A 27854-nucleotide genomic window follows, 5' to 3' on the forward strand; every position below is an offset into this window, starting at 1 on the left:
TGTACTGATGTTTGATCCTACTTGCTATGCTTATTTTAATGCACTGTTGAACCACTGTTTTTGTTGGTATAATACAGTTATTTTGGAATTTAAGAAATTTGAATAATTTGTATCTTGATGTGTTCATATAGTTAATAGAATTTCAGATTTAAAAAGGTCACTGTTTTATCATTTCATAATTTTTCAAGAATAATAATAATGGATAAAGTGTAACTATAGCAGAATAATTCCTAATTTAATTCAGGAACTTTCTGAATAAGAATATAAACATGAAAATACAGAAAATGATATAATAGGTGTTGGAATTTCCATTTCAAAATGATGAACCTAAAGGAGATACGAACCAAGCCAGAGTGCTTTTTTGAAATAAAAGCTACAGCTCTGTTAGTAAAAAGTTTTTAGTCCCAGTGAAGGAAATGAAGAACTAGTCAAAAGATTGACTCAAAAGTTATGCAAGAGATGGGGTCACTTGAAGAATAATAAAGCTTCAGAAGAAAATATGTGGTGTTAGCTTTTAACTATCTTTTCACTGTTCTCTTTGGACAGTTTGTCAGTAGCTGGAAAACTCAAGAGTAGGTATAATGAATGTTATGTTAGGGGCACTTTTCATCAAAGAGTGTACTTTAGAAAAGGTCAAAGAAAATCTGTGATTCACATTTTTATATTTGCCATTTTTAGTTGTTGATGGACCTTTATTTAATTTATTTATTTATATGTGGTGCTGAGAATTGAACCAGTGCCTCACACATGCTAGGCAAGTGTGCTACCACTGAGCCAAAACCCCAACCCTATTTTACTTTTTTATAAGTAATTTATTTTGAACCCAGGAACATCTACCATTGAACCACGTCCCCAGTCCTTTTTATTTTTTTTGTTTTCAGACAGGATCTTGATAAGTTGTAATCTTCTTGCCTCAGTCTCCCAAGTAGCTGGGATTTTATGTGTATACCACTGTTCTGGGCTATATTTTAATTTTGAATATATAGGTGTGTATTCACACACACATGTAATTTTATATATTAATAAAATTTGTTTTAGTTTCATAGATTTTTATAAAAAGGACTTACTGAGTATTCTCAACTTGAAAATGTTGAATTCAAGCTAGTATTTTAATTCAAAGAAGAAAATGCTCAAATAAATAATGGCGTTAACATTAGTATTTTTTTTTTTTTCTTCAATCCTCACCCTACCCTGCTTAGGCTTTAATGGGGTTGAATCCAAGGTACTCTTATCACTGAGCTATGTTCCTAGGCCTATTTTTTTTATTTTGGGAGGATTTTGCTAAATTGCTGAAGCTGGTCTCAGATTTGCAATCCTTTCTCAACTTCCCAAATAGCTAGGAATATAGGTGTGGGCCACTGTGCTTGGTGGTGTTTTAATGTTAAATGAAATAAATACTTTTGTAGTAGAAACAACATATTCATTGCATACATTCTTTTGCATGTTGATATAGGTGGCAATAAGAAAATATATACTTAAAAAATGCACTGCATAAATTATACTTAGAGTGTTTGGAGAAGAGACCTTCAGTGAATTCATTTATTTTAGAAGCATACAAAATAAGGGTTTTAAAATTTTTGATATTTAAAACCACCCTGAGGTGGCAGCAGCAGGCCCAGTAATATTGAGGTGCAGAAGCAGGACTGGAGTTCAGGGAGCTCCAACCAATTTGGACTTGGACTTGACTTCACTAATCAGGATTTCTCCTGGTACTTTGAGCTTGGACCTCTGAAGCACAAGGAAATGTAGCTCAGTGACTTGTAATGGGGAGAGTATATGAACAGGTGCTGGGAACCATAGGTACATTACAAGTTCACAGGGTAGAAACTCACCTAAAAGTATACTTTGCTTCATACACATTAACACAAAGGCTGTGGATATCCCACATGAGTGATATCTAGGACACTTTGGCAAGAGTTGGCTGTGCCCTAAAAACACTCACATATAAGAGTGGAAGAGTAATTCATCTTTATTGATGAATAAAACTCAATACAGGTAAATAAGATATAAAAAAAACAAGCCAACAGTACTCCTTTTTAAGTTTATAATTCACCAGCAATGGACCACAAAGATATTGAAGCAGATGAAATATCAGATAAAGAGTTCAAAAGGATGGTTATAAAAATGATAAATGAATTCCAAAAGGACACAGAAAAAATGAATAAATTAAGGAAGTCAGGACAGGATATGAACGAGAAATTTGAAAAGAAAATAAGAGATATTAAAAAAGAACTAAACCAAAATCTTGGAAATGAGAAACAATAAATAAAATGTTAAGTTGAAAGTCTAACAAAAGTAGACCACACTACAGACAGAATCACAGCTGTTAGTCAAAGTGGCCCTGAATATTCAGACACTTTTAAAGAAAAAATGGTTCTGATGAGCATGTACAAGAGCTCTGGGAACATTGAGACCAAATTTAAGAATCATTGAAATTGAAGAGGGTTGTGAGATATAGGGTAATGGAATGGATAACCTCTTCAGGGAAATGCTAACAAAAAAATTTCCAAACCTTGAGAATGAGATGGACATCCAGACACATAAGAATTCAGGCTGAGATTCACGAGTTCAAAGCCAGTCTCAGCAAAAAGTTAGGAACTAAGCAACTAGGTGAAACCCCGTCTCTAAATTAAATATAAAATAAGGCTGGGGATGTGGCTCAGTGGTTGAGTGTCCTTGAATTCAATCCCTCATACTCCCCCCCCCCCACCACCAAAAAAAAAGATGGGTTTGTTTATCCAAGATCCTTAAGAATCCATATGAGTTTGGGGATGGATTTTTCTTTTCTGGAAAAAAGCATCATTGGGATTCTGCTAAAAATTACACTGAATCTGTAAATCACTTTGGATAATATTGACATCTTATGTCTTCCAAGAATACAAATGTCTTCAAATTTATGTCTTCTTCAATTTCTTTCAGCAGTGTTTTGAAATTTTCAGTGTACAAGTCTTCTATCTTCTGGGTTAAGTTTTTTCCCCAGAGTATTTTACTGTTTTCAGTGATATTACAAATGAATTGTTTTCTTAATTTTCTCTTTGGAATGTTCAGTATTAGTGTATAGAAATGGAACTTTTTTTTGCATGATAATTCTGTACTTTCAAACTTTGCTGATTTATAAATTCTAAGTGTATTTTATGGAATTTTTAGGGCTTCCCGCATGTAAGATCATGGCATACAAAAGATACAATTTTATTTCTTCCTATCCAAAAAGCAAATAACTTTCACTAGCAAATTTACTTTTTTGATTTAGAGTTTTAGCTTATTTTTAATGAGCTAAATACACATACCAATAGAATTCTAACTTTGACTTCAAACACTTTCTTAGCATATATGCATATTGCTACAATATGATAAATAAAAAATTTTACTTGCATTAAATTACAGTATGTTATTTTAAAGTTTATGAAAATGTTTTTTAGTTTGTATTGTTGGAAAAAGCACAAAAGAAGAGATGGTAAAACTTAACCTTATCCAGCTTGATCCTTAATGGAAGTGAGAAGTTGCACATGATCTTGTGCTCCATATTTCCTATGTTGCTCTCTAAAGGACTTCAGTTTGCTACTTTCAGAGAATAAGAGCAGGGCAGAGGATGGGAACAATTATATATATTCTCCTTTTTATAACCTTCTGTCTTGAGGCTTTGCTGTATTCAGTAATTTTGTGTTTGTTGGCATAATTAGAAGCATCCTATAAAAGCGCCCTTCTGATTTTCAGGGACACAGGTTTAGTTTCTAGATATTTAATTAAATTAAAAAAATTTCAGTTGTATTAATTTGGTTTCTCTGAAAAGTAGCTGCCCAGATGAGATCAAACATTCGAGAAATGAACTAGGAGGAATACCTGTTAGAGGAAATGGAAAAGGGAGCCAGAAGAGGGTAAAAGGGCTATTTAACCGTGATACAAGTCTGACCTTGAAGGAGATAGGAAGGTTGGATAGAAATGTATTAAGTAGCACTGCAGTTCTAAAGAGAGTTTGGCAAGGCTTCTGGGGAGTCTTTGAGCCAAATTTACTGTCAGAGAAATTCTTTGCACCTGAATTAGCCCTCCTGTGATCACATCATTACTGGAAGCACTCCTTGGGGAGCCTACCAGCAGTGACTCTGGTCAGCTGTGCTCCTTGTGGTTATAAATTATTTTTTATTCTTCTGTGTCATCTATTATGACTTGATAAATTATTGCCTTTAGAAGCAATGGCTGTATCAAGAACTTTATGTATCTCTTTATAATTCATACTTGGTAGATTTGAAAAATTGAAATTTTTTTTGTGTTGGCATATATTTGATATTGCTTTAAATTATGAAGGCAAATAAAGAATTTGGATTCTTTTCCCCAATCTCTAATACTTCACCTGTTCTTAACCTCAAATACTGACCTTGCCTCCTATTTTCTAAGAGAATTTCCACATGTTCCTACCACTAGCTTTTGCCCTCATTACTTCAACAAAACTTCTCCTATTAAACCTGTCAGTGACCTGCATGTTGCTCAATTCAATTGTCATTTTTTAGTCTTCACCTTTTAGTAGCACTTGACAAAGTGAATCAATTCCTCCTCTTTGAAATAATAAATTATTCATTTGGTTTCTTAAGAATTACATGACAGTATTCTGGTTTTACTTATACCTCACTGGTCCTTTTTTCTTGATATTATTTGCTAGTTCCTCCTCAGTTCCTTGACCTCTAAATGTCTGTGTGCAATAGGACTTAATTAAGATCACATCTGTGGTCATGTTTTTACCATAAGTCTTCAGCAGGATCACTTCCTTTAATTCTAGATATAGATATTCAGCTTTCTGTTCAACATAAGACATCTGAAACTTAACCATCTAAAACCAAAACATTTTCTTCCCTCTGCCCAAACTTGAATCCCAAGTTAAAAGCAGCTTCATCCTTCTAGTTCATGACACTGAAATTTGATGTCTTTCTTTCACATCCCATACTCGGAACATCAGAAAATTTTGTTGACACTGCCTTCAGATTATACCCAAACTCTTACCACTTTTCACCACTCTGCTGCTTCCAACCTGAACTAAGCCATCCTCTTGCTCTGGATTATTTCGGTAAACTCCCCAAATGGTCTTCCTTGCTCTGTATTAGTTTTTTTTTTTAACGACATAGAGTTGAAAGCCATTTACTTCAAAACCTATGTCAGGTCATTTCAGCCTTAGGCTCAAAATCCCCCAGTGTATTTCCTTCTCACTTGGTGAAAGTCAAGGTACCTGTATTGTAAGATAAAATATGTATCATTGGCATTCTGGTCCTCACATACCTGTGTTTTAATATCAACTATTTTCCCCTGCTGCTAATTCAGCTTCTTGCCTTTCCTGAAATGTATCAAATAAATCAGTGTTACCTTCTGATTGCTTCTATTATAGTGATGTAGGGAACAAGGTAATTGGCTGAGAATGAGATGAATAAGTGGTGGTGTGAATATATAGAACAGAAGAAGGTATGAGATAGTTGGCTAGGATAAAGGAATAGTTATTAGACTTGGGCTAAGCAGCATTAAAGACCTATTTAATACAGACAAATTTCGAAGTATGACTACTTACTCTTTTTCCCTCTCTCCCTTCCTTTCTTTCTCTTTCTTTAGCAGCTTGAAGAAAGGATTGGTGGGGCTGGGGATGTGGCTCAAGCGGTAGCGCGCTTGCCTGGCATGCGTGTGGCCCGGGTTCAATCCTCAGCACCACATACAAAGATTTGTGTCCGCCGAAAACTAAAAAATAAATATTAAAAAAAAAATTAAAAAAAAAAAAAAAGAAAGGATTGGTGAAAAATTGGATATAAAATCAGGGTTGAAATTTGGCAGTGTCAGAGAGGACAAGGACAGTGAACATATTTGCAAGGAGTGATTATAATGATGACTTGGAATCCAAGATGTGTAAGTGTGGAAATGAAAACAGGAGTAGATAAGGGATAGTAATAATGTGTGAGATTCCGTGGATTGTGGTTTCTGTGGGGCCAAAATATTATTGGACTGGGATTTTGGAGAAAATGAATTGACAGGGCTATCCATCTAAGAATGAAGTTCTTGAATTATTTTATGGGGGTGGAGTGGGATGGGGTGGGAGGGACATATTGCAGTTGTTGCTAAACACAATAGAGAGGACAGTGGGAGCTAGTTGATGAGGTAGAATGAAGGAGAATAGTTAAAAAAAAAAAAAGTTGTAGGGATCATTTGAAGTCACCATGAGCTTAATTTAAAATTTATTTAAGCAGGTGACATAGTGCAGGCCTGTAATCCCAGTGGGAGGCTGAAGAGGAGGTGAGTTCAAAGTCAGCCTTAGCAATTTAGCGAGGTGCTAAGCAACTCAGTGAGACCCAGTCTCTAAATACAATACAAACAGGGCTGGGGATGTGGCTCAGTTGTTGAGTTCCCCTGAGTTCAATCCCTGCTACCAAAAATACAAACAAACAAAAAACAAAATTAATTAAAGAGTTTAAAGGATATCTGATGAGTTTCCCAAATGTACAACTTTTAATCTCTCTTTCAAAAAGCAAGAAAAGGGTGGAGCGCTTGCCTCTCATGTATGAGGCACTGGTTTCAATCCTTAGCACCACATAAAAATAAAGGTATTGTGACCATCTACAACTAAAAAAAACATTTAAAAAGTGAGAAAAATAATGAAAATAATTAAGTCGATTTTTTTGAAAAAGTCTATTAATATACTTCAGCTGACTTTGAAGTAGATATTGATTGACTTTGAATTGTAACTAGTTTCTCAGCTCCATGAGATTTAAAAAAAAAAGTTTCTGCAGTCCATATGAATAAGGAGGGAGACAAATCAGTTGTGTTAGATTTTTGCAAATGTTTTCAGTAGTAGTTTGGTATGCAGAAGTGCTGGAGAAACGTTGGCAGAAAATCAGAGCCATAGAGTAAGCCCAAACTAGGACAGCAAAGTCATTATTCTACTTTTTAGTGAAGGAAGTTGTCTTTAAATGATAGTGTTCTTTGGTTCTTTACCAGAGTGCTTTTTTAAAGCTTCATTTGGATGCAAGGCTGTATAAAAGTAACTAGAAGAACAAAATTTAAATATTAAATAGTGATTTCTAAAAAACTTTGGACATGTTTTAGCCAGGCATAGTGGCGCATGCTTGGGAGGCCGAGGCAGGAAAATCTGGAGTTCAAAGTCAGCCTCAGCAATGGCAAGGCACCAAGCAATTCAGTGAGACCCTGCTTCTGAATAAAATACAGATGTGGCCCAATGGTTGAGTGCCCCTGAGTTCAATAGCTGGTACCAAAAACAAAACAACACAAGAACACTTTGGACATTTTTTTTTTTTGACAGTTACTTTTTAAGTTACATTAAAGATATTGTATAGATAAAAGTAAGGATTGAGTAAAGGTAATATTAACTCACATTACTATAATAGTAGAATGTTGGGGCAACACATAATTCATTTGAGTTAAACTACATAGTGTGGCCATTTAAGATTGTGCTGATGCCAGCTTTAGAAAATATTCCTAATATTCCTAAGTAAATATGATAAATATTTTACAAAATCAGAAAGAGAATGACTGAAGGAAACATAATAAGAGCTTCCTTGAGTTTAGCCTTGCAATAGTAAGATTTAATTTAGGGCACACCACTAATGGAATGATTCATTTCACAGAAACTCTGGTCAGCAGGAATGTGTTGGAAAATGAAGTGAGAGAAGAAGGTAAAGAAATGAAGAAGTTGGACTCAACTAGTAATCTGAAATAAGAACAGTGCTAAAGGTGGAGAGAATAGTCAAGAGATAATGAAGTGCCCCTTTGGATGACTTAGTAGTCTTTTATTTCTAATCCATGAATATTTTCAGAATAACTGCTTATTTTCACTTTTTTGGTTGTCTTTATCCTTTCCCCAACCTTTTCCATAATTGAGTTTTTTTTTTTTTTTTAAAAACTGGCTCATAGTAAACCAGTGGAGACCAGCTGGTATTGCCTTTGAACATATAAGACTTTGATTCTTATATTTTAATTTAAGAACTTTGTACTTTATTTTGTAGAAGTTATTCCTTTTGTAGAAATTATTCCTCCTTTCCCAACCATCTTTTCTGATACTTCTTGTTTTGACCTTTTAATGGAATGACCATTAAAGAAAGGCAGAATGATGTCCTACCAGGAATGTTATAATCAGTTAAATCTCTGAATGTGTGTTTGAATTGGGCAATTTCTAATTTTGAGATATTTGAATTTGTGCTGATTGTTAAAGTTTCCAAGTGACCAATAGATTTTTTTTTTTTTTCAGCCTTGCATTTCTTCTCTGGTGAAAGACATACCATTATTCACAACAATTACACATTTGGATACTTAGAATAGAGAACCAGTAGAAACTTTAAGAGGTAATTTAATCCCATCCTATTTTAGTTATTAGCTGTGGACAAGTCACTTAAACATCATCAGTTTCCTTATGTATCAAAATGAAAGATTTGGAACCACTGTTTACTAGTAAACATTAATCACTAAATTTAACTAAATAATGATGTATTACAGTAGCAAGAAAATGATTTTTGGAGTGAAAATATTGGGTGAATTTCTTAATTTCAGAAATCTACTTTTCACATTTGTAAAATGTCCTCACCGTCAGTAAGGTTTTGTGGGTGACATTTGGTAGTATATGTGAAAACACTGTAAATTCCAAAGTACTGTACAAATAAGAATGATAATTCAGTCAGCAATTCAGTACCTTTTATGCACCAGGTTAAAGTTCATTTTTTTTTAATTTCTTTTTTTGGTTTTAACATTTATTGTTTCTGAGTATATTTAAATCATTCTGAGAAATGAATCTATTCAATTGCTTGATTGAAAACTGATATCTAACAATGAAAAATAAACTTTTACATGGTGATCTGATATCAGTGGATTCAGTTAGAGGACCAACTTTATGATCGAGGTTACTTTGCTTCTTTATAATAGATCTTGTGTTTGGGGTTCTGCTTAAAGATGACTCCAGTAAAATATCCATCAAGATTACAGAATTTAAAATGAACATTATTTGAATATTTTAATTTTTCAAGTATGAATATTGTTTGGATCTCTTACTATTTACTTTGTCTTTTTAGTATTTTTATGTGAATGTTGCTAAATTAGTTTGTTTTCTTTCAAAATTTGAAATGTTCAGCTTTTAGTGTATATAGTTTGCTATTTACATTATTCTTTTTTTAAAAAAAAATTCATTTTGGTGCTAGGGATTGAACCAACAAGTGCTTTTACTACTGAGCTACATTCTCAGCCCTTTTAAAATTTTATGACAGGGTCTTTTTTTTGTTTGTTTTTTAAATTTTTTGTTGTAGACAGAATACTTTTAATTAGTTTTGTGTGGTGCTAAGGATCGAACCCATACTAGGCAAGTGCTCTGCCACTGAGCTACAGCTACAGCACCCCTGACTTTAAACTTGTGATCTTCTTATCTCAGCCTCTTAAGTAGCTGGGATTATTAATGTGCACCACTGTACCAGGCTCATATTTATGTAATTTCTTAATACATTGCAGTTGAAAATCCAGATGTTCCATTAAATCAGTTAAGCAAAATTTACCTTAAAAAAAGAATGTTGTATTTAAGTATTATTTTTAATACTTAAATCTGACAACATGAAATATTATTTATAGCCTGTAGATTTACTGAGGTAAAAAGGAAACCCTCACCATATGATTACATGATGATATTTTTATTGTTCTGTTTTAAGACTTGTCTTTTAGAGGTCCTTTCCCTATTGATCCTTTTCTCCCTTGGTTCAATGGTTGCAAAGCAGAGACTTTGTTTCACTTGTAGACAGACTTATATATGTTTTACCTCTATGCTATCTTTTAAAGCTTTTTCCTATTTTTTAAAATTGGCTTTTATTTGGGATCTGTTTATTTTCAAAGTATTGTAAAACTATAGGCAAATATACTTAACCCAGTCATTGGCTTCTCTTACATTCTCTACTTGTATAGTCAATTATCCAGTACTATTTTGAACATTTTAAATCAATGTTAACAATTAAGAAGTATGTCCATATATGGCAGTTTTATTTGCTAATAGAAAACTAAATTTGAAATTTTAAAAGAACTGTACCCAAATAGAATTTATAGCTTGTAACTTAACTAAGCTTTAGTAATTGAGAAATAAAAATTGGTGGTGTTTTCTTAATATTTTGATTATTTCAGCTTTTATGCAATTTTTATGGTAAACAACTCTAAAAATACTTTAGAGAGGTTATGCATAGATATAGTCCACAGTTCTATTTAGTGGAATTATAGCATAAATGACTTTATAAATGATATTTAGTTTTTTTTAAACAGTCTAAATGAGGTCTTACATAGTAAATCCTTCAGATAATTTAATTTTTCTGTAGAAATCTTGAAAGATCATAAAATTGATGTAAGCGATTATTTAAATTTGGAGCAATATATTCTTAATTTGGGAGGTGACATACGGAATTAGGGAGTTTTCTGTGTAGGTACCAGAGATGGAAAGACAGCAACAACAAAACAACCACAAAAAAACCAATAAGAACACATCAGTAGAGGAGTAGTGGCTTCTACAAGACAGATAAAGGATAACACATTATTTAAAGCAGGGATCTTCAAAGGAGAGCACACAAAATGATCCCATAATATAAGGAGGGAAAAAAATCTTAGAATTCCTATTTATGTATTATCTGAAAAAAAACCAAACACTTTACTAGTATTTAAAAGAAACCATGGATTAAAGATAATACATATGATAATGTAAGCACAGGCAGATAAGGAGAAATGGCCAGACTGCTGCTTTTCATTTTAATGTTTGAGGAAAATGTAATATTTTTTTTTAACAGAAGAAATACAATGGCTATATACAAATGGGCTAGAAGGTGACCATCCCCAAGGAATTCTTGAGATTATTTGAAATATGGCCACTGTTTTTGTCCTCTCTCATTTGTTTTTAGATGTACAGTAGACTGTATTTTTATATACATACATGGAGTATGACTTATTCTAATTGAGATCCCATTTTTGTTTAATATCTTTATTTTATTTATTTATATGTGGTACTGAGGATCGAACCCAGGTCCTCACACATGATAGGGGAGTGCTCTACCTCTGACCCACAACCCCAGCCCTAGGATCCCATTCTTAAACTTGTACATGATGTAGAATTTCACTGGTCATATATTCATATGGTAATATAGGAAGTGTATGTCCAATTCATTCTACTGTCTTTCTGATTCATATCCTCTCTCCCTTTCCTTCATTCACCTTTATCCAGTGAACTTGTATTTTCCCTTCTAATCCAGTGAACTTCTGTTCTCCCTTCTCCCCAACCCTCCACCATTGTGTGTTAGCACCCACACATCTGAGAACATTTGGCCTTTGGTTTTTTGGGATTGGTTTATTTCACTTAGCATGATAGTCTCCAGATCCATCCATTTACCAGCAAATGCCATAATTTCATTCTTCTTTATGGCTGAGTAATATTCCATTGTGTATATATACTACTTTTTTTTTAATCCATTCATCTGTTGAAGGGGTTGTTTCCTTAGCTATTGTAAATTGAGCTGTTATAAACATTGATGTGGCTGTATAGACTGAGGAGCGGGATAACTGGGTCAAATGGTGGTTCCATTCCAAGTTTTCTGAGGAATCTCCATACTGCTTTTCAGAGTGGTTGCACCAATATGTATTCCCACCAGCAATGTGTGAAGTGTACCTTTTCCCCCACATCCTCACCAATGTTTATTGTTACTTGTATTCTTGATAATTGCCATTCTGACTGGAGTGAGATGAAATCTTATTGTAGTTTTAATTTGCATTTCTCTAATGCTAGAGATGTTGAATGTTTTTTTAATATACCATTTGACCATTCATATTTCTTCTGTGTTATGCCTGTTCAGTTCCTTTGCACTTTTATCGATTGGGTTGTTTTTTTGGTGTTAAGTTTTTTGAGTTCTTTGTATGTTCTGGAGATTAATGCTCTTTCGGAGGTGCAGATGGCAAAGATTTTCTGCCATTCTCTAGGCTCTCTCTTCACATTCTTGATTGTTTCCTTTGCTATGAGAAAGCTTTTTAGAGGTGCACTCATACATTTCTGATGGCACTGCAAATTGATGCAACCACTATGGAATGCAGTATGGTGATTCCTCGGAAAACTTGGAAGGAACCACCATTTGACCCAGTGATCTCACTCCTCAGTCTATACCCAAAGGACTTAAAATCAACATACTATAGTGACACAGCCACGTTAATGTTCATAGCAGCTCAGTTCACAGTGGCTAAACTATGGAACCAACCTAGATACCCTTCAACAGATGAATGGATAAAGAATGGTATATATACACAATGGAATATTATTCAGAATTAAAAGAGAATAAATTATGGCATTTGCAGGTAAATGGATGGAGTTGGAGAATATCATGCAAAGTGAAGTAAGTCAATCTCCAGACACCAAAGGCCAGATGTTGTCTTGATAAGTGGATGTTGGTCCATAATGGGGTGTGGGGGGCGCGGAGAACGGAGGAACGTTGGGCAAAGGGGAGGGAGGGAATGGGAGGAAGCATGGGTGCAGGAAAGATGGTGTAATGAGATGAACATCATTATGCTAGGTATGTGTATGACTACACTATGGTGCAACTACATCCTGTATCACCAGAGAAATGAAAAGTTTTGCTCCGTTTGTGTGCAATGAATTGAAATGCAGTCTGCTGTCATGTATAACTAATTATAACAAATTTTAAAAAGCTTTTAAGTTTTATATTGTCTCACTTATTGATTCTTTTCTTATAATAACTTTTTATTCTATTTATTTATTTTTATGTGGTGCTGAGGATTGAACCCAGTGCCTCACGTGTGCTGGGCAAGCACTCTACCACTGAACTGCAATCCCAGACCCCATTTATTGATTCTTGATTTTTTTTTTTAAATTTCTTATGCTTTAGGAGTCTTGTTGAGGAAGTCAGTTCCTAAGCCAACATGATGGAGAGTTGTGCCCACATTTTCTTCTAGTAGTCACAGGCCTTCTGGTCTAATGCCTACCTAGGTTCTTGATCCACTTGAGTTGAATTTTGTGCAGGGTGAGAGGTAGAGGTTAAATTTCATTCTGCTACATATGGATTTCCAGTTTTCTTAGCACCATTTGCTGAAGAGGCTATCTTTTCTCCAATGTATGTCTGTGACACCTTTGTCTAGTATGAGATAACTGTATTTATATGGGTTTGTATCTGTGGCTTATATTCTGTTCCATTGGTCTTCAGGTCTGTTTTGGTGCCAATACCGTGCCATTTTTGTTATTTTAGCTCCATAGTATAATTTAAGTCTGGTATTATGGTGCTTGCTGTTCTCACTAGGATTGCTTTGGCTATTCTGGGACTCTTAGTTTTCCAAATGAATTTCTTGAGTGCCTTTTCTATTTCCGAGAAGAATGTCATTGGAATTTTTATAGGAATTGCATTAAATCTGTATAGCAGTTTTGGTAGTATGGTCATTTTGACAATATTAATTCTGCCTATCCAAGAACATGGGGGAGATCGTTCCCTCTTCTAAGGTCTTCTTCAATTTCTTTTTTAATAGAGGTCTTTCACCTCTTGATTCCCAAGTATTTTTTTGGTGGGGGGAGTGAGGGTATTGTGAATGGAATTTTCCTGATTACTCTTTCAGTTGATTTGTCACTGGTGTATAGGAATGCAATTGATTTATGGGTGTTAGTTTTATATCCTGCTACTTTGCTGAATTTGTTTGAGTTATACAAGTTTTCTAGTGGAGTTTTTTGGGTCTTGTAAATATAAAATCATGTCATTGGCAAATAGGGATAATTTGAGCTCTTGTTCTAGTTTTTTTTTTTTTTTTTAAATATTTATTTATTTATTTTAGTTTTCCGCGGACACAACATCTTTGTTTGTATGTGGTGCTGAGGATCGAACCCGGGCCGCATGCATGCCAGGCGAGCACGCTACCGCTTGAGCCACATCCCCAGCCCTCTAGTTTTTTTTTTAAGTTGTCAGTGAACATTTTATTTATTTATATGAAGTACTGAGAATCAAACCCAGTGTTTCACACATGCTTAGGCAAGTGTTCTACCACTTAGCTACAGTCCCAGGCCCCTTTTCTAGTTTTTAGAGGGAATGCTTTTAATTTTTCTACATTTGGAATGATATTGGCTTTGGGTTTAATATATATAGCTTTTACAATGTTGAGGTAAGTTCCTACTATCCCTAGTTTTCCCAGTGTTTTGAGCATGAACGTATGCTGGATTTTGTCAAGTGCTATTTTTGGATATATTAAGATAATCATGTGATTCTTGTCTTTAAGTCTATTGATGTGATGAATTATGTTTATTGATTGCCCTATGTTGAACCAACCTTGTATTCCTGAGATAAGCCTCACTTGATTGGGTGCACTATCTTTTTAATACGTTCTTGAATGCAATTTGCCAGTTCTTTATTATGATTTTTTTTTGCATTTGTGTTCATCAGGGATATTGGTCTGAAGTTTCCTTTTCTTTTTTTAAAATATATTTTTAGTTGTCAATGGATTTTTATTTTTTAATTTATTTGTATGTGGTGCTGAGAATCAAACCCAGCGCCTCACATATGCTAGGCAAGCGCTCTACCACTGAACCACCACCCCAGCCCTGTAAAGTTTCCTTTTCTTGATGAGTCTTTGTCTGGTTTTGGTACTAGCTTCATAGGATGAGTTTGGAAGGGTTCCCTCCTTTTTTATGGCATAATTTGAGGAGTATTGGTATAAGTTCTTCTTTGAATGTCTGGTAGAACTCTGCTGAGAATCCGTCTGGTTCCAGGCTTTTCTTTCTTGTTAGTAGTTTGATGATGTCTTCAATTTTATTTCTTGAAATTGACCTGTTTATAATTTCTGTGTCCTTATTCAATTTGGGTAGGTCATATGTTTCTAGAAATTTGTCGATATCTTCAAGATTTTTTGTTTTATTTGAGTATAAATTTTCAAAATAGTTTCTGTTTATCAGCTTTCAGTAGTGTCAGTTGTGATATTTTCTTTTTCATCATGAATTTTAGTGATTTGGATTTTTTCTCTTTTTTAGGTTGGCTAAGGGGTTATCAATTTTTATTAATTTTTCAAAGAACAGTTTTTGTTTCATTGTGTGTGTGTGTGTGTGTTTGGAGGAGGGTACCGGAGAGTGAACTTAGGACCACTCAGCCACATCCCCAGCCTTTTTTGTATTTTACTTAGAGACAAAGTCTCATTGAATTGCTTAGTGCCTTTCAGTTGCTGAAGCTAGCTTTGAACTCGTGGTCCTTCTGCCTCAGCCTCCTGAGTTGTTGGGATTACAGGAGTGCGCTACCGTGCCTGGCTATGTGGTTGATTTTTAAAAATTTTTTGTAGTTATTGTTTCTCGTTGATATAGGCTCTGATTTTAATTATTTCCCGTCTTCTGCTTTTTGTGTTGATCTTTTTTTAGGGCTTTGAAATGTAATGTTATGTTAATTTGGTGACTTTCAGTTGTTTTAATGAATGAGCTTAATGCAGTGAACTTTCCTCTTAGAACTGCCTTTATAGTGCCCCAGAGATTTTGATGTTGCTATTCTCATTTACCTCTTAAGTATTTTTTGATTTTATCCCTGATTTCTTCTGCTATGCATTGGTTGTGCAGTAGCCTGTTATTTAGCCTCTATGTGTTAGAGTGGCTTCTATATTTTATCATTGATTTCTAATTTCATTCCATTATGACCTGATAGAATACAAGATATTATCTCTTTTTTGTGTCTGCAATGAATTGCTTTGTGGCCTGAGATATGGTCTATTTTAGAGAATGATCCATGTGCTTCTGAGAAGAAAGTGTATTTAGTCATTGATGGATGAAGTATTCTATAAGTCCAAATGAATTGTATTTTTTAGTTTTATAGCTTTTTAGTTTTTGTTTGGAGGATCTATCCAGTGATGAGCAAAGCACATTAAAGTTACCCAAGATTACTGTGTTTTTGGTCTGTTTGATTCTTGAAATTGATGAGAGTTTGTTTGTATGTAGATGCTCCATTGTTTGGGGCATAAATATTTGATTATTATATCTTGTTGATATTAAAAACAATGATACGTTTTTACCCATCTTTTTACCTTTTCTGTGGTTGCCTTTAAAATCCTGTCCTTGGTCTGTATGTTAGGCATTCTGTAGCAATGTGTCTTGGTGTCAATGGAGTATTACGCAGCACTAAAAAAATGACAAAATCATGCAATTTGCAGGGAAATGCATGGCACTAGAGCAGATTATGCTAAGTGAAGCTAGCCAATCCCTAAAAAACAAATGCCAAGTGTCTTCTTTGATATAATGAGAGCAACTAAGAACAGAGCAGGGAGGAAGAGCAAGAGGAAAAGATTAACATTAAACAGAGACATGAGGTGGGAGGGAAAGGGAGAGAAAAGGGAAATTGCATGGAAATGGAAGGAGACCCTCATTGTTATACAAAATTACATATAAGAGGTTGTAAGGGGAATGGGAAAAAAAACAAGGAGAGAAATGAATTACAGTAGATGGGGTAGAGAGAGAAGACGGGAGGGGAGGGGAGGGGGGATAGTAGAGGATAGGAAAGGTAGCAGAATACAACAGTTACTAATATGGCATTATGTAAAAACGTGGATGTGTAACCGATGTGATTCTGCAATCTGTATTTGGGGTAAAAATGGGAGTTCATAACCCACTTGAATCTAGTGTATGAAATATGATATGTCGAGCTTTGTAATGTTTTGAACAACCAATAAAAAAATGTGTCTTGGTGTCAATCTGTTGTGATTTTGTATATCTGGAGTACTATATGCCTCTTGTATTTGATTTTCCATCTCATTCTTCAGGTTTGGGAAAGTTTCAGATATTTCATTGAAAAAATCGTGTATTCCTTTGGTTTGTATCTCTGAGCCTTCATCTATAATGATAAATCTTATATTTGGTCTTTTCATGGTATCCCATATTTCTTGGAAGTTCTGTGCATGGTTTCTTAATGACTTTTCTCTGTACTCAATATTATTTTCAACATTATATATTTTGTTTTCATTGCCTGAAACTCTGTCTTCCAAGTGGTCTAGTCTGCTGGTGATGCTTTCCAATGAAGTTTTAATTTGGTTTATTGAATTGTTCATTTTGAGGATTTCTGACTAGTTTTATTGAAGTATTCTTTCACTTCTTATATTTTCTCTGATTTCATTTCTTATATCAACATTTAACTTGTAGATCAGTTTAACCATGAACTTTATGAATTCTATTTCTGACATTCCTTCACTGTGGTGTCGATGGAGGATGTTGTTGAGGTATTCTGTATTGTTTGGGACGGTTTGTTCTGCTGCTTATTCATATTGTTTGTCTATCCATCTATCTGGATGAATTTGAAGCTGTAGAGTTTCTGCCTTTCGAGTTCACAGTGGCTCTCTGGGTTACTGGTACGTCAGAGATTGGGGAGGAGTTCATTGATAGCAACAATCTCTGCAAACAGTATATAACAGTAGACAGGTATTTAGTTCCTCTTTTGATATCTATAGTGTTAATTGGTACAATATGCAGAAATAGTAGGATCAGCAATTTCCACCAGTAAAAAGAGTATATAATCATGAATTGTGTCTTGAATGAAATCAAACAATAAGTGCTATGACTTCTGCCATATTAATTATAGCTGTGACATTGGTGCTAGGGTCAGAAGTTATGTTTATCAATTAGTATTAAGAGGTATGAAGGATAGAATTGACTATGAGTCAAGAAGAAGACATGGGAAGGTAGAAAAGCATTTGCAGTTTCAAAGGATGAATGGGGCAAAGTCATTCGTGACTTAGGATATGTTGTTAATGAGAAAGGGGAAGAAAAATAAAAGTAAAAATATAAGGGAGGAGAGAGAATGGAACTTGGCTGTCAGGAATAGCGAAAAGAGAGAGGGAGAGTAGGAAAATAGAGGAGTGGCAAAGACTATACCAAAAAAAAAAAAAAAAAAAAAAAATCAAAATGTGCTAATCAGAAACTCTAACCCTCAAAATACATAGCATGGGAAAACAACACCTTGGAAAAAAAAGAGGCTAGAAATAAGTAGAAACAGACAGACATGTATATGTATAGGTGTCCTTGAATTGGTCAGTATGCAATCAAATAAAATAAAAGCCAAATATAAAATACCGAAAACATAAAGCAAAGAAAACAACAAGAACAGAAAGAAAAGGGGGAGGGGGTCTTGGTGAAAAGTTAATAAATTAAGGAGTCTCTTCCACTATGGTAGATATAATAGTCAGTGAGCTTATGTGTTTGCTCTGTGTGCCCAACTGATTATCTTTTCCTTTCTTCTTGAGGTATGAACTGAGTGTGGAAGTATGAGCTGTGTTGATTAATGCTCTGAGGTGCAGGTGGCAAAGATATTCTCCTATAGGCTCTCTCTTCATGTTCTTGATTGGTTCCTTTGTTGTGAAGAAGCCTAGCTCCATTTCTTCTTCTTTTTTTTTTTTAAACCACATTTTGAGACAGGGTCTCATTAAGTTGCTTAGGGGGTCATGAATTTGCTGAGGCTGGCCTTGAACTTGTGATCCTTCTGTCTCAGCCTCCTAAGCCACAGGGATTACAGGTGTATGCATTTGCACCCGGCACAGTACACTTTTGAATGATATTTGGATGATAGATGAAATTAGGGGAGAAATTTTAAGAATTCTTTGAAGTTATAGACCATACCAGAACCTCTGTGACACCGTAAAGGCAGGTTCTAAGAGGAATGTTTATAGCTATGAGTGCCTACATAGGAAAATCAGAAAGATCTCAAGTAAACAGTCCAATAGTGCATCTTGAGACCCTTGAAAAACAAGAACTACTTCCAAAATCCATAAAAGGAAGGAAACGAGTTCAGAGCCCAAATAAATGAAATTTGAGAATTAAAAAAAAAAAAAAAAGTACACATGCTCAATGAAATTGGTTCTTTAAAGATTAAACAAAATCTATAAGCCCTTAGCCTAACTAACCAAAAATAGAAGAGGAAAAACTCAAATAAATAAAATTAGAGATGAAGAAAGAGAAATCACCACAGACACCACAGAAATCCAGAACATCATTAGAGATTATTTTGAAAATTTATACACCAATAAATTGAAAAAACCTGTGAGATAGACACATTTCTAAATATCTATGAATTGCCAAAGTTGAATCAAGAAGACATAGCAAACTTAGACTAATAGTTCTCAATGAGATAGAAGCAATAATAAAAAGCTTTCCAACAAAGAAAGCGAGGACCAGGCGGATTCTCAGCTGAATTCTACCCGACCTTTAAAGAAGAACTAATACTCACGGTCCTTAAGTTATTCCATGAAATAGAAAGGGATGATCACTTCCAAATTTATTCTTTGAAGCCAGTATCACCCTCATAGCAAAACCAGATAGAGACACATGACAGAATGCTACAGACCAACATCCATGAATTCAGATGCAAAAATCCTTAATAAAATATTAGCAAATCATATTCAACAGTATATTAAGAAGATTATACAGCATGACCAAGTATGTTTTATCCCAGGGATGTAAGGGTGGTTTAACATATGCAAATCAGTACATATAATTCATTATATAAACAGGATAATGACAAAAATCACTTGGTCATCAAAATAGATGCAGAGAAAGCCTTCAACAAAATTTAGTGCCCATTCATGATAAAAATAATGAAAAATAGGGATCAAAGGAAATTACTTGAACATCATAAAGGCCATGTATGGTAAACCCAAAGCCAACATCATAGGGAATGGAGAAAAACTGGAAGCATTTTCTTTAAAATTTGGAAAAAGACAGTGATGTCTACTCTTACCATTCCTATATAAGATAGTACTAGATATTCTAGTTAGAGCAATTAATAGGAAAGGAAGAAACCAAATTATCACTGTTTGCAGTGATACCGTATGATCTCCTACTTAAAATTTACTGCTGGTTGTAATAAATTCAGCAGAGTAGCATGTTACAAAATCAACATACAAAAGTCAATAGCTTTCTAACTGGGCACAGTGGCACAAGACTGTAATCCCTGTGGCTGGGGAGGCTGAGGCAGGAGGATCATAAGTTCAAAGCCAGCTTCAGCAAATGTGAGGCACTAAGGAACTCAGTGAGACCCTGTCTCTAAATAAAAATACAAAACAGGGCTGGGGATATGGTTCAGTGGTCAAGTGTCCCTGAGTTCAATCCCCAGTACAAAAAAATCAATAGCTTTCTTATATACAAATAATGAATCTCCTAAGAAAGAAAACAGTCTCATTCACAGAAAAATCCTTGGAATAAATCTAACCAAGGAGATGAAAGATCTGTACAATGAAAACTATAGAACATTGAAGAAAGAAATTGGAGACAAGAAATAGAAAGACCCACCCATGATCACAGTTGGACAGGGTTAGTATTGTTTAAATACCATACTACCCAAAGCATTGTACAGATCCAGTGCAACCTCCATCAAAATACCAATAACATTCTTTTCAGAATTGGAAAAAACAGTCATAAAATTTATTTCGAAGAATAAAAGACCCAGAATAGCCAAAGCAATTCTAAGCCTAAAAAGCAGTCCTAGAGCCATCACAGTAATTGACTTCAAATTATATTATAGAACTATAGTAATTAAAACTGCATGGTATTGGCATAAAAGTAGACATAGACCAGTGAAACAGAATAGAAGACAGATACAAACACACCCAGGTATAGTCATCTGATCTTTGATGAAGATGCCAAAAACATACTAGAGAAAAGATAGCCTTTTATTCAAATGGTGCTGGGAAGATTGATTATTCATATGTAAAGTGAGGGATCTTGTCTCCTACTGTGTATGAAAGTCAACTCAAAATGGATTAAAGACCTACAGTTTAGACCAGAAACTATGCAACTCTAGAAGGAAACAATAGGGTCAACACTCCAACATATAGGTGCAGGCAACAACTTTCTCTGTTGGACCCCTTAAGCTCAGGAAATAATGCCAAGGGTCTATATGAGATAGGAAATTAAAAAGCCCTGCACAGCAAAGGAAGCAATTAATAATGTAAATAGAGATCCTATAAGAAAATGTTTGCTTGCTACTCTTCTGACAGAAGTTTTAGGGCCGTGAGCAGTGACACGCCTGTTAATCCTAGTGGCACAAGAGGCTAAGGCAGGAGGATTGTGAGTTCAAAGTTAGCATGGGCAATTTAGGGAGACCTTGTCTCTAAATTTAAACAAAACAAAAGAGGAGTTAAGTGCCCCAGGGTTCAATCCCTAGTACCACTCCCCCAAAAAGAGAAGTTTTGTATCTAGAATGTATAAAGTACTCAAAAAACTTAACACCAATAAAAACAAATAACCCAAATAGTAAATGGGCAAATGAAGAACTACAGATGGCTGAGAAATATATGAAAAAATTATTCAACATTGTTAGCAATTGGATAAATACAAATTCAAAGTACACTGAGATATTCATCTCACACCAATTAGAATGGCAGCCCTCAAGGTTACAAACAGTAGGGACTGAGGTTGTGGCTCAGAGGTAGAGCGCTCGCCTAGCATGCATGAGGCATCACATAAAAATAAAATAAAGATATTGTGTCCATCTATAACTAAAAAACAAATGTTAAAAATTACAAACAATAATAAGTGCTAGAGAAGATATAGATTTCAAAATTATAAAAAATAGTATATCAGTTAATTTATAAATAATCATACATATAATTGAGGCATTTATTTAGTTTTTTTTTTTTTTTAACATGGGGCTTGTAATAAAAAATTTGAAGGCTTTTTCTAAAAGATGAAGAAGTGTTGCCTAGAATTTGATGATAAAACTAATGGGAAGAGGAGCCTTTGAAGCAATTTGGAAAAATGAGCAAAGATGTTTACATTTCAGAGGATTATTTTTGGGATTGTATTTTGTTGAGAGTTTTTCAGTTTGAAAGAGAATTCCAATTTATGATGGAACATATCATGCAGACAAAATTTACGCAGCAGTTCATTTTCTTGTTGTGTTCAAATCTGATTTAGAAGCCAAATGAATAGAGGAATAATAATAAACTATGATCAGCTGATGAATTATATCTCTGCTATTTAGATAGACTCCACTTTTAGTAGAATTTATATAGTATGGGAAAATATAAAATGGAAAGGAGATGATGAATTTGTAAGTAGCAAACATGGTTAAGCATCAGGCAATTTTTGACATCTTGGAAATATCGAGGGATGATATTGAAATATATTGTAGACTTTTGGTATGTGTAAGAGAGTTCTCCAAGTTATCAGTCAATTTGGAGATTATCCTTAAAGGAAGGGAATTGTTTGTCTCTGGCTGCAGGTGAAAGAAAATATGTTTGAGGATTGAAAGAGTCTTATAGGACAATGATACTGTACAATATGTTAGTGTCAAGTTTACTGCAGTTTAGAACACTTGACATCACCACAGTCCTATGAGTTGAGTGATGGACGTATACTTTAAGATACAAAAAAATTCAAAGACCCTTGAAAAACTTGCCCAACCTGAAACATCCTGTGAATGGCTAATCTTAAAATTTGAACCCAGGTATATATGATTTTATTCAGCTAAACAGTTCTTCATTGAGTGCGTAAGTGGTGCTGAGCATGGTGTTTAGGCCTTGAGAATTCTGAGTTGAATAATAAGTGATTTCTGCCCTCAATATGACATAGCAAGAACATAAGATAGTAATTTTTGGGATCTTGGGGACCTAGAGAAACCATTTATCCCAGTCAAGAGAGTTTAGGACTGTTTTCTGGAAGGGTGTAATGCCTGAGTTGAATCTCAAGGGAAATAAAAATTAATTGCAAAAAAGATGATCAGGGTAGAGTATTGAAACTGGGGTGAACTGTGTTGGTAAAAAAGCATTTTGGAATAAAGTAGCATTTTGCTTAGAAACCTATTTGTAGGTCTTTTTTTTAACATTTTTTTTTAAAGTTGTATGTGTACACAATACCTTTATTTTATTTTTATGTAGTGCTGAGGATTGAACCCAGTGCCTCAGGCATGCTAGGTGAGTGCTCTTTCCTCTGAATCACAACCCCAGCCCCTATTTGTAGGCTTAAAGGGTAATGTTTTTCCTTTTATACCTCATTGTTTGTCTGTACAAATATCAGAAGCTGATAAAAATATTTGTGCATTAAATTCAGACTTTGTCAGTGCATTTTCATTTTCCTTCTGTAGGATCAGTTCGACAGCTTAGACAAGCATACACAATGGGGAATTGACTTCTTGGAAAGATATGCCAAATTTGTTAAAGAGAGGATAGAAATTGAACAGAACTATGCGAAACAATTGAGGTAAGTTAATTTATTTTTCAGTTCTTAGAAATGAAGTTGTGTGTTAAGTAGATTAATACTATGTAAATATTGTGTTCCATAGCTTAAATTCAATATTTTTTACCAGAATTAGATTGAATTAGGTAATTGGTTTGTTTCAATTTTGATTTAATCAAATCATTGCCCAAGGAATATTGGCTGGCTCAATTGTGAATAGTTTTCATTGCAAAAAGATATTTAAATTTCTAAAATCAGGGACCGAATGCCAGCGGGGGGTGGGGGGAGTGTCCTGGATTTTATTCTGTGTTTTGCACTTTTATTCCTCTGTAACTTTTAGCTTTTGTAATGTATCTAAAGCATTGGACATTTCTTCAGAATTTTTGAGACTTGGAAATTGAGTATATGGTGAGCTGAGTTTCTCTTTTCGGGTATATTTTACTGAGGAAAAGTGATTTTGAAATGTGTGTTACAAGAAAGTTTAATTAAAATTTTAGTCTTAAATGCAATTTATCTTAAAATTTTGCTCAAACAGTAAAACCATTAGTGTTAGATCACAATTTAACAGCTTTGCTAGAACTTCTTCAATAACAATATTGCTTAAAGTCTGAGGCTAGACTATAGGATTTAACTATAGCGGTTAGAACTCTACAAATTATAAGTGAAAAAAAAAATTCTAACCTAAACAGGCACACATGACTAAAGAGTCCAGTAACATTTGATTCAGGGAAAAAAATTATCTCCATCTTTTGGCTCTTGTTTCCTTTAGTCTCAGGTTCTATTTAGTACCATTCTTTCTACTCCCTTAACTTCAGATGTTTTACCTTCAACCCCTACATTCTAGAGAAGAATGATATCAATGCAAATTGATAATGTATAAAACTTCACTGTGGAATAAATAATATTGTTCAGGATAATTAGGACCTCAAAGGTTTCTTGATGGCCATTATTTTGCTAGAGTAAGAGGACTCATAAAATCAAATGACAGATTTGTTTACCTCTGTTTGTTTTGAGACTGAAAATAACCATTATCATTTTCACTTACTGCAAAAAGGAGGATTTGAACACTACTTAATTGAAGTGGCAAGAACTGAGTTATGTTATAAAAATATAATTTTGCAGTAAGAAAGTGAATTTATTGTTATGTACAGAGGATATAGATTAGTGATTTGCATCTTTTGAGGAATGCAGCACAGTGACTTTCAATAACAGTGGTTCTCAAAAGGCCATGATTCTTGGACAATGTTGAGGTACTTGAGTAAGGAAAAGTTAGGAGGTTTATTTAATGAAACCTCCTATCTGCTCATTCCCTTCCCCCAACATTGAAATTTGTTGCTTTTGATGGATACCTTGTAAATGATTGAATTATCAGCTGCTGTTTATAGTATGTTTTGTTCCAAGGAAAGAGGTTTGCCTTGTTTATTTCCTCCTCTTTAATAGGAAAAATTCTTTTGGTTAACTCCCTTTATTTTTGCTACACAGAGGTTAATTTCATATATAGTAGGAAAAAAGTGCTGCTTAGTTAGGCAACTATTTTTTCTGCTATGTAATAATTATATTCAGGATGTTAAGTGTTACATTTAAAATATATTGCAAGACTTAATATTTTCAGTTAGTTTTTGGTGCTCCTGAGATTGTTTTCTTGTTTACTGTGTTCTTGTATTTTGATGGCTTTGGTTTAACTTTTTTGATACTGATTGACTTTTGGAATTGGTTTGAGGATGAGAGTAAATAAAGTACATAACTACATTTGGAGACAATTGATCATGTCCATTTTGATTGATGCTAAATGATGACTTCAAGTCATGTAGTATTTTTTTTTTTGGTTTACAAAGATATATGAACAACAGAAATTAGTCATTAATATTATCATCGCTATTGTTTTTGCAGTGCCAAGAATGGAACTCATTTTGGGGTTTAGAATACCTTTCTTTATAGAATTGGATGCTATGGAAACTTTTTCATTCAGTTTCCACTAGTCATACTACTCCTTCTTCCTAAGTACATATCTGGATTAGGTGATTTGCTACCTAAATAAATTTTACTTCTTAACTCCAGAATATAATCTCTCCACTAAAATATAAATGTTACAAGATGAAGGGATTTTTGTTGGTTCTGTTCTCTCCTTATTTCAGTGATTGGCACAGGACAGGCATTTTTCTGGTATTCACACTTAATCTAGTACTTAGTGTATCAGCACTATTCTGAGCATTTACCTTACTTACACCTGTTAACACATTTCATTTTCCTAAAAACCCAATGAGGTTTCAGTACTATTTTATAGATTAGGAAACTGAGGTGTACAAAGAGGTTAACAAAGAACTAGCTAGATTCAAATGTGGCTGCTGCATCTCAGCTCTTAATATTGCATTTATTGCCTCACCGTAGAGAAAATTAATAGATCTGTGTTGAGAATTATTTTATAACACCAATGTCTAGTATATCTGGATTTTTAAAGAATTATGTTACAGACAATAATTATCTAAAATCTACATAACATATTCTTTCCATCTAACACATCTGTTTATAATGTAACACTTATAACTGTATAAATTGAACTATATCCTTTACAAATTTAGGTCTGTGTATTTTCCCATAAGGATATGTAAAAAAGCATTAATAATTTAGAAGTCCTTTCTTTCAAGAAAATGTTTTTCTCATTAGTAAAGTTTCTTTAAACAAACAACACCTTTCAAGAAGCCCTACTTATTTTCATTTCCTTCTTGAGGGAAAGATTATACATACTTAGGATTTTTAGACTTTATTTAGAAATTATTTTTTTAATTATGATGAATTAATATAAATACTTTTTATTTTTATTATTTTAAAAACCTGTTAGTAAAGTTAGAGATAGCATAATGTTACTTTAGTTCCTTCTAATTTTTGCCTTTAATATTCTCTTTAACTCTGTTAGCTATTTTTCTCTTGATGATTTAGTAGATAACTACTTTTTCTAGGTATATTTGAAGTGAGCTTCATATAGTTATCATTGGTATGTTTTAGCTGTTGACTTTTTAAAGTTTATTTTGTTTTTTGATCATTGACTTCTGTTCCTATTATACTTTTTTGTGTGTCTTGAAGCTCTAATTAATCTCATTTTTTTGTTATACCTAAAAAGATGGCTCTCTTCTTCCCTATCTTAATTATCCACGAGACTACTAACTTAAATTTGCAATAGTTAGGTGGAGTGTCACTTTTGTTTTACATAAGCTGGTCTCTTATCTAATCTTCACAAGCATTTGGTGATTTTTGTCATCATTGTATTTCTAACAAATGAAGAGTCCATGCCTTATCATAGGCATTTATTGGTACACTTTTGTGGAATGATTCATGAACTTTACCATTTTACTGATAAAGAAACTCAGGCTCATTTATCTTGACAAAAATTGCTGCACATATTTCTGATATTTTAAAATGGTATTTTTAAGATTAAATGATCTAAGCAGAATCTAACATGTAAAACAGAAAGCTCATAATAAAGAAAATAATCACACACATCTATAATCCAAGCTGTTTGAAGGTTGAGGCAGGAATATTGCAAGTTCGAGGCCAGCCTGGGCAACTTAGTGAAATCCTGTCTCAGAATAAAAATTTTAAAAAGGGCTGGGGAAGTAGCTTGGTATTAGAACTACTTGCTTAGCATGCATGAGATCCTAGAGGGGAAAAAAAGGAAGGAAGGAAGGAAGAAGCAGCGAAGAAGCTGGGCATGGTGGTGTAGGCCTATAACTCAAAAGACTCAGAATGCTGGGGCTGAAGAATTCCAAGTCCTTCTGCTAAAGTGCTGTAAATGCTAAAGCAATTTATCAGACTCTGGAGGTGTGGCTCTGTGGTAGAGGCCGACTGGGTTTAGACCCCACTGCAGAGGGGTGGCGTGTGGGAGAAAAGAAAAAGAAATTCAAGCCTGTTGTTTGAATATTGTGATAATGAACATTTCAGTAAAGAGGATTTAAAGGCCAAAATCAGGTGAAATATGTTTTAGTGTCCCCATGTGTATTAATAGGCAAATCAGACAGATTTAGCTGCTTATTAATTTTGTTTTATGCAAATATTTTTGAATATTGGGGTATGAAGGTATTATGTAGTTCTCTTATGACTCTAACATAAGGAAAATAAGTTATTAAGTTGCTGAACAAAATTTCTCTGAAAAGCATAATACTTTGTTTTGTCCAGGGATTGAATCCAAGGATGCTTAATCACTGAGCCATATCCTCAGCCCTTTTATTTTATTTTTTTATTTTGAGACAGGGTCTCACTAAGTTGGCTTAGGGCCTCACTAAATTGCTGAGGCTGGCCTGAACTTGTGATCCTCCTGTCTCAGCCTTGCAAGCCACTGAGATTGAAAACTATAATACTTAAATCTGTGGTGGCAATCTCCTTTCTTAGTTTAAATTAAACAGATATTTTTTCTTTCTTTCCTATCTTTAACATATCTGAAAAATATTCTAAAAGATCTGCAGTTTCCTAAAAATACTATACTGTTTTGCCCATTATATGCTAAATAATGTTGAATTGTTGACTTCATTCTTTATATACTGTGGAGCTGATACTTATACCGATAGCCCACATTCAATGTATTTTATGTACACTGGACTCTGGACATGCTGAAGATAAGGTAGAACTAGGGACTGGCTTGTTTTTTTGTTTTTTGTTTTGTTTATCAGTTAATGAACCTTTGTGTTGTTTCACCTTTTGGTTA

At 34.1% G+C, this 27854-nt stretch overlaps 1 protein-coding gene across 3 annotated transcripts in view; it reads left to right on the forward strand.

Annotated features, from left to right (window-relative positions):
* Nucleotides 1-27854, forward strand: part of Fnbp1l (formin binding protein 1 like) — a 112470-nt gene that overhangs the window by 34409 nt on the left and 50207 nt on the right. For all 3 annotated transcript variants that reach the window (XM_071618067.1, XM_071618066.1, XM_027935164.3), the window contains exon 2: nt 23067-23182. In XM_071618067.1, coding sequence (XP_071474168.1) covers nt 23067-23182 — 116 coding nt within the window. The remainder of the gene's footprint in view (nt 1-23066; nt 23183-27854) is intronic.

The sequence above is a fragment of the Marmota flaviventris genome, chromosome 10 (assembly GCF_047511675.1).
Source record: "Marmota flaviventris isolate mMarFla1 chromosome 10, mMarFla1.hap1, whole genome shotgun sequence".
Lineage (NCBI taxonomy): Eukaryota > Metazoa > Chordata > Mammalia > Rodentia > Sciuridae > Marmota > Marmota flaviventris.